Source organism: Anomaloglossus baeobatrachus, chromosome 5 (assembly GCF_048569485.1).
Source record: "Anomaloglossus baeobatrachus isolate aAnoBae1 chromosome 5, aAnoBae1.hap1, whole genome shotgun sequence".
In the NCBI taxonomy this organism is placed as follows: Eukaryota; Metazoa; Chordata; class Amphibia; order Anura; family Aromobatidae; genus Anomaloglossus; species Anomaloglossus baeobatrachus.
In genome coordinates, this window is record NC_134357.1 from 86,047,426 (window position 1) to 86,068,767 (window position 21,342).

Genomic DNA, 21,342 nt, shown 5'->3' on the forward strand with positions numbered 1-21,342 from the left:
CAGGATAGGAGACTTATATACTAGGATGGGGCCTAGGAAGGGGGACAGATGTACCAGGATATGAGACTTGTATACCAGTACTTTCCCCCCGGGACTCACGGCAGGAGCTACTTTCAGCTTGAGGCTGCAAATCATCCCTCTGGGTCGGCGCTCACTCACACTCCACGTGACCGGTCACATGGCCGCCCTGCAGGACGCAGACACTTGAGCAAAGGAGCTTTCTAGTGGGTACTGGGAATCTGCCCAGCTCCACAACAAATGCTGTAACCGGGGTTGTGCAAGGTTGCACAACCTCCCCAGGTGAGCGGTTACACTACAAATACCAATCCATGGTTCCCTGAAATCCTTCACATGCGCTCCTCCTTTTTCTTTTCTGTATACCAGGATGGAGGACTTATATACCAGGATGAGGGACATATATACCAGGATGGGGCCATATTTACCAGGAAGTGACCCAGGAAGGGGGACATTAGTACAGGATGGGGGATATTACTATATAATAAAGGGGGGGCAACTTGTATGTCGTTATAGGATTTAGAATGCTACAATGGCCAATACATCTGACCATCATGTGTGTGGGGGGAACTTTGCACCAGGGCCCATCAGACTTCAGTTATGCCACTTGGCGGAAATGTTATTTTATGGGGAATGCAAGTATTTTCTACAACATGATGGGAGAGCGGACTGTTCTATAAAATAACTGAAATTCAAAACTGTTTAAAAGAATAACTGCCTTTGTTGCCAATGACAACAAATCACAGTGAAGCGCTCATATTTTTATTCAACTCTGATTGGTAGGAAACAAAGCCTGCTTTCCATTTAATCAGTTTGAAAAATCAGTGTCATAGTTTTTGTCTTTATTGGTCACAAAAATAATTGTAAGGGTACAATGTGCACCTCTAGACTCAGTGACAAAAAATACACACAAAAACACATGGCAGAAAAAGCAATTGCATTGATAAACCTTTCTCAATGTGGCAATATGATCTAAACTTAAATCAGGGCTGGGCTTCAGGTTGGTTGGTCCCTTGTAAAGTTCTTTCCATTGATACCTTCTTATAGTTTACCATATAATTCCTAAATGCAATCATATAGTGCTCACATAACATCTGCATCAAATGCCCAAATAACACTAGGAAATATCAATACTTCTAGTGTGATTCCCTTTGAAATTATGTCAAGCACAAAGTGTAAAGTGAGGGTTTTGGGGATGCAAGATTTAGGTACTCAGGCTACCAGTGCCAAAGTCACCACCTAGTAGTGAGTATATATCCCCAAAAATGACAATTGATTATGTTATGTTAAAAGGAACCTGTCAGGTGGAATATGCCCCCAAAACCACGAGCAGTTCTGGGTGCATATTTCTATTCCCTGCCTAACTGTCCCTGTAGTAGCATAGATAAAGAGATCTGTAGAAAAAGTATTTCTAAACATCTTTTATCTTATGCTAATGAGCGTGGGGACTAGTCCCAAGAGTGTTAGATCTCCCGACTAGTCCGTCCTCATAGCATGTTAGCACGTCCACAGGGGTGTACTAACATGCTATTCAATGCAGCGTCACCAGTGGTGACGCGTGTACCTGTGTTTGCTATGATCGCTGTTCTGAATGCCGGGCACTTCCGGTCATGCGCAGTATGAAGCCAGGTGTACGCATCCCGGCTTCAGAGAGGTCTACTGCGCATGCCTGGAAGTGCCCGTCATTCAGATGAGTGATCACAGAGAACACAGATACGCATGGCACCACTGGTGACGCTGCATTGAATAACATGTTAGTACACCCCTGTGGACATGCTAATGTGAAGAGGCGGACTAGTTGGGGGATATAACACCCTTGGGACTAGTCGCTGGCCTCATTAGCATAAGATTATTATTATTATTTATTATTATAGCGCCATCAATTCTATGGCACTTTACATGTGAAAGGGGTACACATAATAGGGACAAGTACAATAATAATAAACAATACAAGGCACAGACTGGTACAGGAGGAGAGAGGTATTTGTAAAGATATAAGATCTTTAGAAATACTTTTTCTAAAGATCTCTTTATCTATGCTATTGTATACAGGGACAGTTAGGGGTGCTCCACACACAGCGAGATCGCTGCTGAGATCGCTGCTGAGTTACGGTTTTTGTGACGCAGCAGTGACATCATTAGCGATCTCGCTGTGTGTGACACTGAGCAGCGATCTGGCCCCTGCTGTGAGATCGCTGCTCGTTACACACAGCCCTGGTTCGTTTTTTTATTGTTGCTCTCCCGCTGATAAGCACACATCGCTGTGTGTGACAGCGAGAGAGCAACCATCCTAAATGTGCAGGGAGCAGGAGCCGGCGTCTGACAGCCTGCGGTAAGCTGTAACCAAGGTAAACATCGGGTAACTGTGGCGCCCTGGACAAGTCAGGATATCACAGGTACTGCAACAACACACCCCACACCCCGGTTAGGAACATCAAAGTCAGACACAAATCCTTGTTGCCTCCCTCCAGGGGCTGATGTCCACACCAGGTGGGGCGGAGCCAGGCGGATGGCTCCTCCCACCAAGGAGTTCACAGTCCTGGAGGCGGGAAAAAGAAGGCAGTAGAGTGTAGAGTGAGAGTCAGGGAAGTGGTAGTGGAGGAACTGACTGGCCATGTCCGGGTACATGGCCCGGGCACCTGACAGCAAGGTTGGCAGACGGTGGTGACCGTCTGCAGGAGAGGCCGATTGACGCACAACCGTAAGGACCAAGGATGGGCGGTGGCCCACCGGTACCGGATCGGGGAGCGAAGAGAAGCCAGCACCATCCGGCAGGGCCTACGGACCCCGACCAGGCTAGGAGTCGCCGTTAAACAGGTCAAATCCGTCAGCGACGGGAACCTCCGGGGTTTCCCAGCAGTAAAGACCCGATTGAAAGGCAACCGTCCAAACCGTGAGGGAGAGAAAGCTACCGCCGAAGCTAGAGCTCCCAGGGCCAGAGCCTGCGGGCAAACAGGGGCTCCCTAAGCCAACCTACTGCTGGGGAGCGGGTTACCGGTGGGAAGCCATCGGGGCCGAGAACATAGCACCGGTGCAGGGAGAGACAGTTACCGCCAACCTACCGGGAGTGACCGTCGCAGCCGTCTGTGGGACTCGTCCATCCAGCCGTTTGTTTTACCAGAGACTCCGTGTGCGTTACTGGCTGAGTAAGTACCACCGTGCCATCAAGCACTGCGCTGCCCCGCGACCCCTGCACCTGGCCAGGCCCCGCAATCCACCAAACAGATAACAACTCCGGGCACCGGGACTACCAAAATCCCCCTACCCACGGAGGGGAGAGAAACATCTCAGCTGCTCCCTGCCATCGCTCCCGGGATCCCCGTACAGAGTAGCAGTGGTGCCCAACCTCACCAAACACCGTGGGTGGCGTCACAAACCGACATCCCAAACACCAACCAACCACCCCTTTCACTCACGGGCGAGGAGCGCCGCTCGAATCCCCGGATCCGGCCCACCGCTCGAGCCACCGAGCAGCAGCAGCGTGGGACCCGAGCGTGGTGAGCGCAGCACCCTGCCACCCGCGACATAACCAAGGTGGTTACCCGATATTTACCTTCGTTACCAGCCTCCGCCGCTCTCACGCTGCCAGCGTCGGTTCCTGCTCTCTGCACATGTAGCTGCAGTACAGATCGGGTAATTAACCAGATGTGTACAGTAGCTAGGAGAGCAGGGAGCCAGCGCTCAGTGTGCGCGGCTCCCTGCTCTCTGCACATGTTGCAGCACAGCGACGCGTGTCGTTATGATCGCTGCTTCGGCTGCTGTGTTTGACAGCTAAGCAGCGATCATAACAGCGACTTACAAGGTCGCTGTTACGTCACAGAAAATGGTGACGTAACAGCGACGTCGTTGTCGCTGTCGCTTAGTGTGAACCCAGCTTTAGGCAGGGATTAAAAATATACACTCAGTACTGCTCGTGGTTTTGGGTGCATATGGGACCTGACAGGTTCCTTTTAAAAACTGATAATGAGTAGTAATGGGAGAATAGTAACTAATCGTGTTCAGATAATGCTTACCGAATACCTAGTATTATTCCAATATTTGTCACGATAAGAAAAATGCTCAGGTTCCCCATTGACTTGCATTAGGTTTGTTATTCGTGATGAATACCGGAATAGTACTTTGGGATTCGTTATAAATAATCCGAGCACGAATAGTTACTATTCGCCCATCACTAATAATGAGATTTCAGAAAAACATACAGAATACTTACTGGCATTTGCTTTTCCGGTTAGCTTGGAAATGAACAACCTGATGGATGATAAAAAAAATGTTACATGTACATGATATTATAGTAGAAACACTCTATATCCATAAAACGTCATCATATTGGATAAGCATATGGGTAAAGGCGCTGTCCTGTAAATTAAATATTACATTTCTTTATTAAATTGCACAAACCATTATGACTCCTCCAAAATATTGCACCCCCTCCGTCCAGTGCAGAAAATAAACTACTGCTGCTGCGCTGATTCCTGTTCAGTGGAATCACTTAATATTAGCAGGAATCACTCCATTGTTGGAGCAAAATCTGGACTATTTTCAGATTTTTTTTTCAATGATTACATTTAATATTAATAATATAATATTTATTCATTTATATAGCGCTGTTAATTCCACAGCGCTTAACAGACATAAAAAACAATGTCCCCATTGGGGCTTACAATCTAGCTTCCCTATCTGTATGTCTTTGGAGTGTGGGAGGAAACCGGAGAACCCGGAGGAAACCCACGCAAACACGGGGAGAACATACAAACTCCTTGCAGATGGTGTCCTTAGTGGGATTTGAACCCAGGACCCCAGCGCTGCAAGACTGCAATGCTAACCACTGAGCCACCGTGCTACCATTTCAATGCAGTGTCACCACATTTCAAAACATATTATATTTTGCAATTATAGCAAATCCTATATAATGTTCAACATTTCATCTTTGCAGAGCTGAATAGTCATTGAACAAAACGGGACTGTAATGTCTGGAAATTGCTCCAAGTGCAGCTCTGTGTCCTCATCTGTATATCTGACCGCTGTGGGAGCTGCCTACGCTTACATGCACGGACAGTGAATAATAATATTTATATAGCACGAACATATTCTGTTGCGCTTTACATACATCAGAAATACTGTCCCCATTGGGGCTCACAATCTAATTTTCCTATCTGTACATCTTTGGAGTGTGGGAAGAAACCCACGCAAACACGGGGAGAACATTCAAACTCCTTGCAGATGTTGTCATTGGTGGGATTTGAACCCAGGACCCCAGGGCTGCAACGCTGCAGTGCTAACCACTGAGCCACCATGCCACCTATGTTAGAGGTGGGTTCAGGCACACTTGGCATTATTGGATAAGTGTGTATGATTTTATCTCATACATGATTTCCATCAGTGTGCTGGATCAGCTTTTGCATCAGTCTTTGGTATTGGTTTTTTTTTTTCCATATGCAACAATAAAAAAATGCTGGAGGTTTCTACTCGGAAATAGTCAGTGGGAAACAGACAACACTAAGGCTACTTTCACACATCCGGTTTGAGCAGTGCGGCTCAATCCGGCTGTGAAACCTATGCAACGGATGCGGCGAAAACACCGCATCCTTTGCATAAGTTTTTACATGCGGCCGGTCCGTTTTTTTCCGGTTGCGGCACGCTACTGAGCATGCGCAGTGGAAGAAACCGCATGCGGCGGCCGGATGCGTTTTTTTCCGCATCGCGCCACATGCGGCGTCCATAGGCATGCACTGAAAATGCGGCGCGATGCGGTTTTTTTTTGCCGGAGCAAAAAACGTTGCAGGCAACGTTCCATCCGGCCGCGGCATCGGCTAAATCTGCCGCATGCGGCAAAAACCGGACCGAACGCAAGCCCATGCGGCACAATACGGCACTAATGTAAGTCTATGCAAAAAAAACCGCAACCGGCGGCAAAAAAAACGGTTGCGTTTTTTCTGCAGAGCGCCGTATTGTGCCGCAGAGCAAAAACTGGATGTGTGAAAGTAGCCTAAGAGGCAATTAGAATACCATCGCTTGACCCCTGGGCTCCGTGAGCTTGGGGATCCGGTGATGTCACATCAAGTTCCTGATCACATGACATCACCGCAGCCGGCCACAGTCTTCCTGAGTCATTGGGCTGTGGGCGGTGTTTAACTGCTCGTCAAAGCCCAGTGTGTCTCCTGCTTGCAGCGATTTGCTGTGATCGAGGAGGGAGCAGGGAGCTGATGGGCTGTGACGCTGGGCTGTGCTGAGCGGTGAAACACCACCCACAGCCAATCACTCACGGAGACTACGGCTGGCCGCGGTGATGTCACGTGATCAGGAAGTTGATGTTGATCCCCAAGGTCACGAAGCCCGGGGATCAAGCGATGGGGAAGAGCGGTCTGCAATAGTGCCTCTCACAGGCACTATTGCCAACATAAGGTATTTTAGAGAATCATAGTTTCTCAACATAATATTGATCTAGCAAATAATAAATATGGGTGAACCACCCCTTTAAGTGCCCCGTCTTACCATGGCATCCTCAGGAGCAGGTTGGCTGTTTTTGATCTGGCGGTTTTGATAAAACTCCAATTGTTTTTCTGCAAGTTCCACTCTCTGCAGCAGGTTCTCGATAAATTGTTGAAGCCTTCTTTTCCCTCGGAACTCTTTTTCAGCAGCAGCTTCCAGAAAGTGATTAATAGAAACCACTTCTCTGTAAGAAAAAAATAAATAAATTATATATATATATATATATATATATATATATATGTAATGTCTATTGGGGAACACTATCCACAAATGGTGATTGATGGCTTTTCTTCATTATTTCATTACACAGTTAGAAATATTGTTTTCCCAAAAATAAGGCCTACCCCGAAAATAAGCCCTAGCATGATTTTACAGGAGTTTTTGAAGTGTGCTTGAAATATAGGCCCTAGTCCAAAAATAAGCCCTAGTTACAGTCAAGTCCGGCGTTAAGGGGGAGTCAAACTGCATAATTTCTCTGGGCCCCACTCTTTTTGGGATCCCAACATTTGTATTCTGGAGGTTAAGATTATTTAAGGGACCTTTGATGCCTTCACAGTCATGTGACATGATGTAATCAAAGGTCTCTTAATTGCAGGAGTCTAAAAGAACTGAATAGGAGACAATGGTGTGCAGGACTGGCATTAGGGAGAAGGGAGAGCAAACTAGGCAATTACACAGGGCCCCTATTCTCCTAGGGGCCCCAGCATTTATATGATGATGATGATGATGATGATGATGATGTTAATAAGACTGTTAAAGGACCTTTGTGATATCACATTATAAAACTAGGTTGTCACCAAAGGTCTCTTAATTGCAGGAGTCTAAAAGACTGAATAGGAGACGGGGTGTGTATAATTTGACACTCTGTCTACACAATATTAACAACAATACAGTTTTGCATTTATATTGCGCTTTTCTCACACTGGATTAATAACCATCTGCATTTCAGTGGAAAAATCCCTTCAATCAAGATCAACAAGAGTCAATCTGTGGGGGGCACAATCCTACCGGAGCACCTCTGCAGTGCATTATAGCGCGACATTGCTATCTACATATATAAGGACAAGTTGCTCCCTTGGAAATCAGGTGAGGAAGGCTCCATGTCATACTTTTGGCACATCGTCTACAGTACAGGACTCTGAAGAATTCCCTGTCCTCATCTAGTGATTAACAGCTATCACAGCCTTTTCTGATTTGTATATGTAAAGGAATACTTTTAGGCTATGTGCGCACGTTGCGTTTTATTTCCGCGGAAACGGTGCGTTTTGAACTGCAGCGTTTTCAGTGCCAAATTGCATGCGTTCAGCTTCCCCAGCAAAGTCTATGAGAAAGCCGAAAAATCAATGCACATGCTGCATTTGTAAAATCAGCGTTTTGGATGCCCAAAATCGCTGCGGAAAAAAAAGCAGCATGTCACTTCTTTTGTGCGTTGTAGCTGCGTTCTCCACCAAATCAATGATGTGGGTCAAAACGAAACCAAAATGCACTTGGACTGCATTTTTCTTGCGTTCGGCATGCTTTTCTGACAAGCAAAACGCAGGTCTTTTCAGTCTCTCTCTGTCTGTCGGTCTCTTTCTCTGTCAGTTGGTCACTCTGTCTCTCTCTCGCTGTCTGTCCCTCTCTCGCTGTCTGTCCCTTTCTCGCTGTCTGTCGGTCAGTCTCTTCCCCTCTCTCATACTCACCGATCCCCGATCACCGTCGCGGCGCTGCACAGCTGTCACACTGCTCCAGCGGCTTTTCCTCTTTTTAAAATGCCGGCCGCTCATTATTCAATCTCGTATTCCCTGCTTTCCCCGCCCACCGGCGCCTATGATTGGTTGCAGTCAGACACACCACCACGCTGAGTGACAGCTGTCTCACTGCAACCAATCACAGCCGCAGGTGGGCGGGTCTATATCGTGCAGTAAAATAAATAAATAATTAAAAAAAAAACGATGTGTGGTCCCCCCAATTTTGATACCAGCCAGGGTAAAGCCACACGGCTGAAGGCTGGTATTCTCAGGATGGGGAGCGCCACGTTATGGGGAGCCCCCAAGCCTAACAATATCAGCCAGCAGCTGCCCGGAATTGCCACATCCTTTAGATGCCACAGTCCCAGGACTCTACCCGGCTCATCCCGAGTTGCCCTGGTGCGGTGGCAATTGTGGTAATAAGGAGTTAATGGCAGCAGCCCATAGCTGCCACTAAGTCCTAGGTTGATCATGTCAGGCGTCTCCCCAAGATACCTTCCATGATTAACCTGTAAGTTAAAGAAAATAAACACACACATCCAAAAAATACTTTATTTGGAATAATAGACGAAAAAAACCACCCTCTTTCACCACTTTATTAAAATCCTCAAATACCCCTCCAGGTCCGACGTAATCCACACGAGGTCCTGCGACGCTCTCAGCTCTGCTACATGAAGCTGACAAGAGCGGTCACAGACCAGACCGCTCTCTGTCACCTCCACGCAGCAACAGAAGTGAGCCGCGCGATCAGCGATGAAGTCACAAGTGAGTTGCGGTCTCGAGTGGAGGACTCCAACTGGCCACGGGTAACCTGAGTGACGGCAGCGCTAATCGCGCTGCTCACTTCAGTCATTCAGGGAAATAGTGGTCACTGGTGAGTCCTTCACGGGTGACCGCTAATCAGGACGGCACACACAGACAGAGCCGCGGTATGACAATGAAGTCGGGTGAAGTCCACCCGAGTTCATTCTCATCGCGCGACTGTCTGTGTCTGCTGTCAGCCGGCATGTAGCAGAGCTGAATTGCCGGGGGAACGCACTGTCAAAAATGCATCCAAAACGCATGGAAAAAGCATCCAAAATGCATGCGTTGTGGATGCATTTTATTTTATAAACGCAGTGTCCAGTCTGCCAGAGGGTGCATTCTTTTCTGCACTGCAGAGAACGCAACGTGCGCACATATCCTATAAGGCTATGTGCCCACGCTGCGGAAAATGCGCGGATTTTGCCGCGGATTTCTCGCGGAAAAGCCGCGGAGTTCCCGAAAATCTGCAGCTCAGGCACTTGCCAGCCATTTCTATGGCATTTTGGAAATGCTGTGCCCACGCTGCGGATTTTTCCGCAGCAGATTTCGTACGGATTTTGATCCGGAAAAATCTGCAACATGTCAATTATTGTTGCGGATTTTCATCCGGATTTTGGCTTTAAAATTGGGAAAAAAAAAAAATCCGCACCAAAATCCGCATCAAATCCGCGGCAATTCCTTGAAAAGGTGCGGATTTTGCGGGAAAGCTGCGGATTTTGATGCAGAAAAATCCGCAGCTACATTCTCCCTTGGACACATAGTGTAATAGTTTCTCTTTATTTTATTTGTTTCTTATTTTATAGACTTTTTGAAGGCACTGGAAAATCTGTATTTGTTTTCCATATACAGTATCTATTGCCTTATACTGCAATATTTTTGAGTAAAATTGGTCAGAATAATAAAATACAAGAATATTATAAACTCCAGAGACCACTTTAGGATGAAAGATATTAAAATAATCCTGGTCACTAATGCTATGACACGGACGTCTATCAGTAATGAGAGACTAGTGACAGGTTCTGGGCCCGAGCCTCAGTTTGCCTTGTCAAATTCTGCAGATTAAATGTATTCCCTTTTCTTTGGGGAGGAAAGGGTTAATGTCAGTTTTGTTTTCTAGGAGCTTTTGACTCCTGGCCTCAGGTGTTTCCGCTTGGTGACCACTCCAGTCACCTATATATGGTCGCATCTCCCAGTAGAGGGTGCCGGTTATTCTGATTCATTTGGATACATGGCCTGGAGGTGAAAGTTGCTGGTGGAGCCCTCTTTGCAAGTTGCCGTGTAGGTTGCAGTCCTGGTTCTGACTGCATCTGTCTGTTGTTTTTTTTCCATCTGGATTTCCTTCCCCTGGTGTTTTATGAGTGCAGCGGTGGGGCTAGTGTTCCTCACCTGCCAGCTGACTAGCAAGGGCTATTACAGGATCTGCAGGGGCTCAGGTATCCTGTTCTATGACCGGTATGGAACCTGTATAGGGACTGATCAGGAGTGTACAGTACAGCTGCAGGTGAGTGAAGGAGGTGTCCCATCTTCCCCCTCACTAGCGCTAGGGCCCACAGTTATAATAGTTTCCCCGGTGTACCCTTTGTTGTGTTCTGTGTCGCATCATATGCTAGTCTACCCATAGTCACTACTGAAAAGGCCCCGTCATACACTGAGATAAATCTTTGGCAGATCTGTGGTTGCAGTGAAATCATGGACATGTTGTTCCATTTGTACACAGCCACAAACCTGGCACTGATTGTCCACAATTTCACTGCAACCACAGATCTGCCGCAGATTTACCTCTGTGTGTGACAGAGCCTTAACATGCTGCTGGCACAGAAGGTGAGTATATGATATTTTTATTTTACAAGCAGGAGATTATCAGTAGAGGACTAAAGGCCGCTTTACACGCTACGACATCGCTAATGCGATGTCGTTGTGGTTACGGAATTTGTGACGCACATCCGGCCGCATTAGCGATGTCGTTGCGTGTGACACATATGAGCGATTTTGAATCATCGCAAAAACATTCAAAATCGCTCATCGGTGACATGGCGGTCCCTTCTCAAATATCGCTGCTGCAGCGTGTACGATGTAGTTCGTCACTCCTGCGGCAGCACACATCACTCCGTGTGACGCTGCAGGAACGAGGAACCTCGCCTTACCTGCCGCCGCCCGCAATGCGGAAAGAAGGAGGTGGGCGGGATGTTACGTCCCGCTCATCTCCGCCCCTCCACTTTGATTGGGCAGCCGCTTAGTGACGTCGCTGTGACGCCGCACGGACCGCCCCCTTAGAAAGGAGGCGGTTCGCCGGTCACAGCGACGTTGCAGGGCAGGTAAGTACGTGTGACGGGTCCGGGCGATGTTGTGCGCCACGGGTAACGATTTGCCCGTGTCGCACAACCGATGAGGGCGGGTACCCACGCTAGTGATATCGGTAACGATATCGCAGCGTGTAAAGTGGCCTTAAGGCTATGTTCACACAGCGCTTTTTTTGGTAAGTTTTTGCTGTGTTTTTTAGCTGCAGATTTGCCTTGGTTTTATGCAAATCCATGCTAATAAAAAGCTGCTTTTTACAGTACCAGCAAAGTCAGGTCAGGAAAAAAAACTTACCAAAAAAGCCCTGTGTGAACATAGCTTAAGTGTCCGGTGCATTTTACATTTTCCCCCAATTACACAACAAAATGTATGTGATAGCTTGTAAATCAACATGCACAATTAAGGCTTCTTTCACACATCTGGTTTTTGCAGTCCGGCTCAAAAAACCTATACAACGGATGCGGTGAAAAAAAACGGATCCATTGCACAAGTTTTTCCATGCGGCCCGTCTGTTTTTTGATGGATGCGGCTTGATACTGAGCATGCGCAGTGCAAAAAACACATCTGGCGGCCGGATGCGTTTTTTGCCTCAGGACGGCGCATCCGGCGTCCATAGGCTTGCATTGTAAATTGCGCCGGATCCAGCGCGATGCGGTTTTTTTGACGCACAAAAAAAGTGCCAAGCAACGTTTCATCCAGCCGCCACATGGGCTAAATATGCCGCATCCGGCAAAAAACGGACGCAACGCAAGGCCATGCGGCACAATACGGCGCTAATGCAAGTCTATGCGGAAAAAAACGCAACCGGCGGGAAAAAAAGGTTGCGTTTTTTCTGCAAAGCGCCGGATTGTGCCGCTCAGCAAAAACCGGATGTGTGAAAGCAGCCTAAGAGAGAACGTGTCTGTTTTTTGAATAGGGAAAATTGTCCCAGTCTTGAACTGGTTAATCTGGGATTAAATGCTCAGAAGGAGACAAGATATGTAGAAAGGAGATTAGATTAGCCTAGACAAGCTATCTAAATTCAGAACATTAAAACAACCTGTACACTGAGCAATTACATACAGCATAGTCCGCTGTGCAACATTGTGTCCGTGATCCCCATTAATTTCTATGGGAGGACTGCAGACAGCACAGACACGTTCGGCTCTTTTTATCGTCCCACCTTCTTTTCCTGCCTACAGTTATATCAATCTCAACCACAAAAAGCGGAGATGGAAATATCTGTTTAACCATGTAGCTCTGGTACAATAACAGAAAAGGATGAACATTCTATTAAAGCGTAATCGTTTAATCTTTAATTTCATAAATCAATCGTACACATGAAAATAAGCAACTCTGTAATAGATCTTATCAGACAAATCTGCTTCTTTCTCTGCCAGAATTGATCAGTCATTATCAAAATTCTCAATTCTAAGTTAAAATCTATATTCAGTGAAGACTTTCCCATTACTGAGATAGGAGACGGCAGTTGGTGCTGATGAGATTCTATATAGATAGAAGAGGGAGGAGGGGCGGTGCACATTACAGGTAGAGATATGCAAGCCCGTAGATTTTGGGTTTGCTGAACACAGACTTGTAAAATAAAGTTTGTTTTGGGTACCAAACTTGACCCCGGACAATGAAACTCATACATGTCAGTGGGGATGAGAAGTTCTGCGCTATTTTTGATGCGTTTTTAGTGTAGCTTTGGTACAAAACAATAAGAAAATCCTTATTCCAGTAGTCACTGAGAAACCTGAAATATAGTGCAGATGTTGAGGTTGTTTTCCTTGCAGAAAATAAACTGCAGCATGTCAATTCTTTCAGTGTTTTTGTGCAGTGTTTTTCCTGCCAAGAGATGCAAAAACTGTACAGAAATTTCTGAAACCAATTACTCAGTGTACGCACATAGCAGGGTTAGTAATGGGGGGGGGGGGGGGTCTTATAGACATCTCTCCATTTCTATCCTCCAGCTTGATGGCAGCTTTTTGACAAATCACAGCTATCATTAACCCCATATATTACCCCGATTGCCACCGCACCTGGGCAATAGAGAAGAGCCAGAAAATTAGGCAAAATTGGGGCATCTAATGTGATGCACCAATTATTTGGCTGTTGCGGTCCGTCAACACCATATATTACTCCGACTTCAACTGCCCCTGGCCAATCAAGATGAACCAGGTAAAGTGCCAGATTTGGCACATCTAATGGGTGCGCCAATTCTAGAACGGCTGCAGCCTGCTATTTTCAGGTAGGGAGGGGCCAAATAACCATGACGTTTCCCACCCTGATAATACCAGCCTCCAGCTGCCAGCTTTACCTTGGCTAGTTATAAAAAAAAATAGGGGGAATCCAACACCTTTTTTTAAAAACGATTTAAGTCATTAATAAGAATTTTTTTAAAAAAATGGCGTGGGATCCCCTCTTGTTTTTGATAACCAGCCACAGTAAAGCAGACCACTGGGGGTTACAGCCCATAGCCGTCTGTTTTACCCACGCTAGTTATCACAAATGGGGTGGCAGCCCATGTAATTTTGTTTATTATTATTATTATTATTATCATTATTTTTTTCACAGTAATGTTCCGGCCAATGTGATGAGGCTGAAAGGGCCCATCCCAGAAAACCTTGACGATCGTCTGCTCAACAGCCTTTCAACAAGCTTTATTTGGATGACAAACTTGAACAGGTACCGGACGCACATGTAAAAGTCTGTGTTCAGGTCAAGGACCCAAACAACTGATGTTTCGTATGAACCCCAAACTTTACTGTTTGGGTTTGCTCATCGTTATCACAGGTGCGCCGAGGAGCAGGAGGAATGATGCACCCCCCTGCCAATGTGTGTAAAATGCCACTGTCGGTGATCTCCAGTCGATCCACCCGTGGCTGTAAAAGGCACATGAGTCTCATTAAAACAATGTCGGGGTGTCGGCATATGATATATTGATATCCTCATTATGTCTTGATGAGCTCAAACTCACTCAATGCAAGTGAATTGAGTGGGTCTGGGCATGACTAGTAGGAATGTGGCCAGAAATATGCAAATCACATACCTATGGTCACTTGCTGTCACTGGCAATAATGAAGAATCTTGACAGTGTGCAGTGGGTACAGTGTGAGGATTCAGAAGTCTGCAGTCACACGGCAGTGTTTATGTGGTCTTCTACCAGAAAACTGACAACTACTTTAATTGTTATACAAACAACGAATAATGAATTTGTAATTCTATTATTTACTACTCATTGTAAACGTGGAGAGGAACCTAGGCAATCTCCTAGGCAAAGTGTGCAGTGCTTATAAGATATTTAGTGTAGCGTTGCTTTGAAGCTTACCAGGACCAGAACCCCTAAGCATAGTTCGGACCAGTGGCCCAACCATTCTGCTGGTTTGAATTGTCAATCAATCAGGACAGAGTGTACCGCCTTCTGGGAAGCGAAGTGGCAAATGTGCGCTCCTAAAAATGTACTTTATCTTTATTTTAACAAGTATGTTATAAAGATGATTTTTTTTGCAGTAAAATACAAGTATTACATGGTCTCTTCCTGCACTTGTTAGCATCGCCTTCCAATAAACTGCAAAGTCCTCCTGTTGTCAGCATGACTACTGGTGGAGGAGCATGTGGCTGGACCTGTCCATCAGCCTCCTCCAATTGGAAGACACTGCATATTGGAACAGGCTAATAACAGATCATATTACAATACAAAGCAATTAAAAGTTCCCCATATCCTACAAAGAAACACCTTTATAGTGTGACAATAATGGCATTACTATTTTGTCGGACAGATTACTTACTCCTCTTTCCTTTGGAGCTCCTGCTCAGACTCTGTAAGCCGCTGACGTAGAATTGCGATCAGTTCCACGGCCACGTCCACTTGCCGGCTGAGCGCTCTCTCTCTGCGCTGCACTTCCTGTTTTTTCTGGGAAAGTTGTAGAAAGGCTGCACGGACCTCCAGCAGCTCAGAGGTTTTTTGGCAAAGTTCCTTATTGAGATTATCAATTTTCTTTTCTATGTTTTTATCAACATTTTCCGCGAGTTGATTGAGCACGGACTTTTCTTGTGGATCAAGCTGAAACTTAGTACTTGACATAGGATATCCAATGATATAATGATTTCTTGTGGAATTGTCCGGTAGGGAACTTTTAACGAGAGGGGAAGGCTTGTCTGATAGGATCTGTATGGGGCTGCTGGCCTTTTTGTTGTCATTTTTCAAGTCACAGTAAGTTGATGATGAGCTTTTCTGATTAAGTGCATCCTCGATAGATTCCATCTGCCTCTCATTGAGAGCTTCAGTTGAGTTTTCCAGATCGGCCTCTTTCAGTGAACAAAATACCCCTGATTTTCCCCAAAAATACCTTTCATCATAGGTGTGCATATAATCCAGATGTGCGCGCAGTGAAGATAGGCTTTTGAAACGCGCACTTTCACCACATTGTGGACAGCGAAAAGGCTTATATAAGTTACCGTTTCTAACTGAGTCCTGCCACGGGGACCTGCCAGCTTCAGAGGTTTTCTGTTGCATTACACCAGCCAAACTGTAATGTATAAAATAAGACATGTCAAAATATTTAACTGATGGACTGCTAATAAAATGAATACATAACGCCCCAAAAATAAAACACCAATTAAGGCCCTGTGCGCACGCTACGGATTTACCGCGGAATTGCTGCAGAAAATGTGTCTAAGGCCCGTTTCACACGTCAGGGAAAAACACTGACGTTTTTCACTGGCGTGTAAAACACACACATGTCCCTCCGTGTGCTGTGAATCACGGCACACGTGGGTTGTCTAAGTGCAATCCGGGCTCCGTTCTCCGTGGCCCGTGATTGCACTTAGAGATTAACTCACCTGTGCGCGCTCCCGCTCTCCATGGTGCTGATCGCTCCCGCGGTGCAGCATCCGGCCGGCGCTGACCTCCGCAGCAGCTGCTTCCGGGTCGGCTGTGTCGTGCATCATGAATATACGCGACAGTAATGAGCCGCCTCAGAAGCAGCAAGCTGCACGGGTTGCAGAGAGCGCCGCTGGAGCCGGGTGAGTAAAAATGATTTTTATTTTAAAAGCACGTTTTTTTTCTGGCACGTGTTTCATGGACCACACCACTGCGTAGTCCGTGGGACATCAGTGATGCCAGAAAAAAATGGACATGTCTCCGTGCGGCAATCACGGACACGCGGGTACGCTGCACGGAGACACGTGCAGTGAAAAATCACTGATGTGTGAGCAGACCCATTGATTATAATGTATGTCAGTGATTCTGGTACGTTTAAAAAAAAGCACAAACGTCCCAGAATCACTGACGTGTGAAACAGGACTAACATTGCTGCAGTCATTCCCCAGCAAATCCTATGGGTTTTAAAAAATGCTGGGTAAATCCGCGGGTATAAAAAAACGCAGTGTGCGCACAGCATTTTTTTAAAACCCATAGGATTTGCTGGGGAATGACTGTAGCAATTTTTGCGATTTTCCGCTGCGGAATTAATGAGCATGTCACTTCTTTTCTGCAGGTACCTGCGTTTTTTGCCATAGATAATGGTAAAAAACGCGGGGACCAACTTACGTAAAATCCGCGGCAAAACTGCGGCAAAAACACGGGTGCGGTTTTTAACACAGGTGCGGGATTCTTTCAGAGGATCCATTATTTTTCTCAAGAAAAAAAGCACTTTCTAGTGTGCACATAGCCTCAATTACCCAATAAGCGAGAAGACAATTCAGTGTGAGCAATGTACAACTAGAATAATATTTCTGCTTTTTTGCCAACAGATTGTTCCTGGATCTGTTCTAATGGACATGTAAACTTAGCTTTCTAGGATTAGCAGAAATAGCTGAGCGCTGTACTCGTCTTTCTTTGGTAGTCCCATAAACAATGAATAAAGCAGAGGAGCACTCCATTAAAGGAGGGGCTCGTTATTTGGATCGCTGGGGTTCTAGCAGTCAGATTCCAGCAATCAGTAAGTTATCACCTATCAAATGGTTGGGGAATACAGTATCTTTGGATTTTAAGAAAACCCCTTTAAATATGGCCATACTATGACCATCTGATACTGGGCTTTTCAAATAATTCCTATACACAATAACCGATATGCAAGAACAGCTATGAATAGGATTAGACAATGCCAAGCTGTGAAAGTAGTTTTGGTTGTGCAACAGAGAGTAGGTATTAGGCCACGTGCACACTTTGAGTATTTGGGGAGTTTTTTACCTCACTATCTGTAGTCAAAACCAGGAATGGGTGAAATATACAGCAGTGGTGCCTGTGTTCCTATTATACTTTTCCTTTGATTCTTCCACTCCTGGTTTTGGGTTACAAATACTGAAGTAATAAAAACTCACCAAATACTGAATGTGTGCACGTGGACTTGTTAGGCAGTGATTCTGCCTATGTAAAGGATGTCCAAAGAGCTCACTATTAGGTCACGTGCACACAGTGAGTATTTGGTGAGTTTTTTTACCTCAGTATTTGTAAGAGAAAACCAGGAGTGGCACAATCGGAGGAAAAGTATAATAGACAAACAAAGTATAATAGACACACGGGCACCACTGCTGCGTTTTTTTACCCCCTCCTGGTTTTGGGTTACAAATACTGAGGTAAAAACTCATGAAATACTCAACATGTGTCACAGAAAGCATATACATTTGAGTTTTATCAGATAGCGCCAATGTTATACTATGGGGCAGTGCTGACCAGCGTTTTTTTCTCATGCCGATTCGGCATGAGAAAAAAAAGTATCGCTACATGCCGCGATTGGCAGTGTATATTGGACGGCGCGCACCAATTAAGTCTGAGTGCGTGCAAAACATCGGCTGAACTGATGTCATCCGATGGCAGTCCAACTCATACCAACACAAACAATAGAGAAAATAAGTTGCCTATCTTGTCCTCACTGGTCGTTCTATTCTCACCTGCCAGAAAATCGGATCACAGTAAATGACAAACAGCTCACACATGGGTCAGAGTTTGAGCTGAGTGTCCTTTGCATAATCCATCCGATTATCAGCAAAAACACCAGCGCATACCCTTATCATCTTCCGCCTTGACTACTGCAATTTGCTACTCTGTGGCCTCCCTTCTAACACTCTTGAACCCCTCCAATCTATCCTAAACTCTGTGGCCCGATTAATCCACACCTCCTCTCATTATTCCCTGGCTTCACCACTCTGCCAATTCTTTCGCTGGCTTCACATTGCCCAAAGACTCCAGTTCAAAACACTAACCATGACCTACAAAGCCATCCACAACCTGTCTCCTCCTTACATCTGTGACCTAGTCTTCTGGTACCTACCTGCACGCAACCTCAGATCCTCACAATTTCTCCTTCTCTACTCCTCTCTTATCTTCTCAACCCACAATCGCATACAAGATTTCTCCCGTGCCTCCCCCATACTCTGGAGCGCTCTACCACAGCATATCAGACTCTCACCTATCGTGGAAAGCTTCAAAAGGAACCTGAAGACCCATCTCTTCCAACAAGCCTACAACCTACAATAGCCCTCAGTCCAGTAGACCACTGCACAACCAGCTCTGTCATCACCTACTGTATCCTCACCCATCCCCTGTAGACTGTGAACCCTCGTGGGCAGGGTCCTCTCTCCTCCTGTAGACTGTGAGCCCTCGCGGGCAGGGTCCTCTACTCTCCTGTACTAGTCTATTTTGTATTGTTAATGATTATTCTACTTATTTTTTATGTATACCCTTTTCTCTTGTAAAGCGCCGTGGAATAAATTGCAGTATAATAAATAATAATTTTGCATGAGAGAATCTGCGCTAGTGTGAGAGAACCTTAAAGTGAACCTGTCAGGTGTAATATTCTCCCAGAACCCACAGGGGCGTACTAACATGCTAATGGGGGCGACTGGCAAGTGAAGCAACGCCCATAGAGCTACTGCTCTCGCTCATTAGCATACGGTAAAAGATCTTTACAAATACTTTTTCTAAAGATCTCTTTATCTATGCTAGTGTGCCGCCCCCGTGCCAGCAGCCGGGCTGCTCGGGTCCGGATCCGTAGTGTGGCTCGAGGGATTCTACCGGACCCGGGGGTCACGCGGACACTTCAAATAAAAGGGGACGTATTTGTACGGGGTTTGCCGTAAACTGTTTGTGACGCCACCCACAGTGTGTGGTGAAGTGTAGCACCACTGCTGCTGTTGTGGGACTCCCGGGGGCGATGGGATGGCAGCTGGATGTTAACCCCTCCGTGGGTAGGGGTGGATGCCCCGGGGCCCAGTGTCTCTATGCCGGGGATGGTGACTGCAGGAGCCGGGGCACCCGTCGGACCGGGGGATGTTAGGTTATGCACGGTTGAATAAATCAACAAGTCCAGTGGTAAACCAAGGTGCTGGTGGCCGGCTGCCGCGGTCGGGTGTATCTGGTCCCACACCCGGGCTGATGATCCATATGACTTTCCTCTGCACTCAGTGTGTGGTGTGTTGGACTTCCCGGTGTGAAACACGGGAGTCCGCTCTCGGTCCTCTTTGTTGGGAGCTTTGCCCGCTGACCCTTGGGATCTACCGGGCCCTGGAGGATGCCCTATCCCTCTCGGTGGGTGGTTGTCTGTTTTTGGGACTTTGGTTGGGACAGGACCTATAATACTGCCCTCAATTGGTTAATTAGCTAGGCCGTTGGTTCCGGTCATGGCTTCAGGGTCCAAGTACCCCCTCTGTGCACGGTTTCCGGGTCGGTTCTCCGGTGTCGGTACCGGATGGCTCCAACCCTGTCCCAGTCCACCTCGGATCTCCGGCAGCCGTATTCCCATCTCCTGTTAGATACGGACCACCTAGCCAGTACGCCGGGGCTCCAACCCCGACGCCTTTCCTTTCTGAACTTAAGCTTCACCTCCTCACTATTACTCTACTCCACCTGAACTACAACTTCAGACTCTCAACTCTTAACTAAACTGACACTTTTCCCGCCCCGGGTTCTCCAGACCCCTAGGTGGCCGTTTCTCATCCGCCTGGTCCGGTCCACTGGAGTGTCTGTCCTACCCTAAGGGGGGGGGGTGGCTAGGGTTTCAGGTCGACTGTATGTAACCCTTTGTGGGAAGGTGTTCTGCCTCTCTGTGTGACTACCTGGTTTTGCCAGGGCGTCACACTAGTGTATACAGGGACAGTTAGGCAGGGATTAGCAATATACACCCAGAACTGCTCATGGTTCTGGGTGTATATTGGACCTGACAGGTTCCCTTTAAGGGTGCATAGAAATGTATGAAGTTGTAACGCTCAGGTTCAGGAGAGCTGCTGCTAGTGCGATAATTGTAGTCCGATCTCGGTCCGATTTATATAACCATCAGAACGCACTCTAATGCTGCAGTATGAAAAGTTACATTTGGGTAATGTGCCTTTATGCAGTTATTGCAAGTTGTACAGATGCAAGTTACCTTACATTTTCGCATTCGTCAAAGGGATGTCGACCTATGCATGCAGGCAACTTTTTTTTCCTTAAATGCATGTAATGGTATCTTTAAAACATTTGTGGAATTCAGTTTCATTAACTATTTTGCACTGTTTTGTTTTTACAGGCTCTTTGTCATTTCTCTTTGATGTGGTCTGTGGTCATAAACAGCTGTAAAAAGACAGATAAAATAGTAAAAGGGTGTTTACTCTGCAAGATAATGAATGAGCAAAATGTACCAAAAGGTGGTTACCCTTTTAAGATTATCTATGGCGCTCTGGGAATGGAATATTGTGGCTACAGTGAATCGCATTGTTTAGCAACAATGTACTGGTAGTAGAACAATCTAAGGCTATGTGCGCACGTTGCGTAAATTCATGCAGTTACGCTGCGCTTTGTAGCGCAGCGTAACTGCATGCGTCCTGCGTCCCCTGCAAAGTCTATGGAGATTGTGCAGGGGCCGTGCGCACGTGGCGTTTTAGAGCGCAGCGATTCGGCTACTGCCGAAGCGCTGCGCAAAAAGAAGTGACATGTCACTTCTTCCGTGCGCTTTACCGGCAGCTCCTGCTCTGTCTATGGCAGGAGCTGCAGGCAGAGCGCACGTTCTCGCCGGCACCATGCGCTTCAGAACGGAGCTTTTCAGCT

At 46.5% G+C, this 21,342-nt stretch overlaps 1 protein-coding gene and 1 long non-coding RNA gene across 2 annotated transcripts in view; one reads left to right on the plus strand and one right to left on the minus strand.

Moving 5' to 3' along the window:
* Positions 1-20,882, plus strand: part of LOC142310883 (uncharacterized) — a 76,058-nt gene extending 55,176 nt beyond the window's left edge. The window contains exons 3-4 of the long non-coding RNA XR_012754221.1: positions 7,454-7,590; positions 20,825-20,882. This is a non-coding gene — a long non-coding RNA (uncharacterized LOC142310883). The remainder of the gene's footprint in view (positions 1-7,453; positions 7,591-20,824) is intronic.
* ZNF365 (zinc finger protein 365) overlaps positions 1-21,342 on the minus strand; it is a 39,088-nt gene that overhangs the window by 13,122 nt on the left and 4,624 nt on the right. The window contains exons 2-4 of the mRNA XM_075348659.1: positions 15,107-15,847; positions 6,508-6,688; positions 4,226-4,263 (exon numbers count right to left, since the gene is read on the minus strand). Coding sequence (XP_075204774.1) covers positions 4,226-4,263; positions 6,508-6,688; positions 15,107-15,834 — 947 coding nt within the window. The 5' untranslated portion in view covers positions 15,835-15,847. The remainder of the gene's footprint in view (positions 1-4,225; positions 4,264-6,507; positions 6,689-15,106; positions 15,848-21,342) is intronic.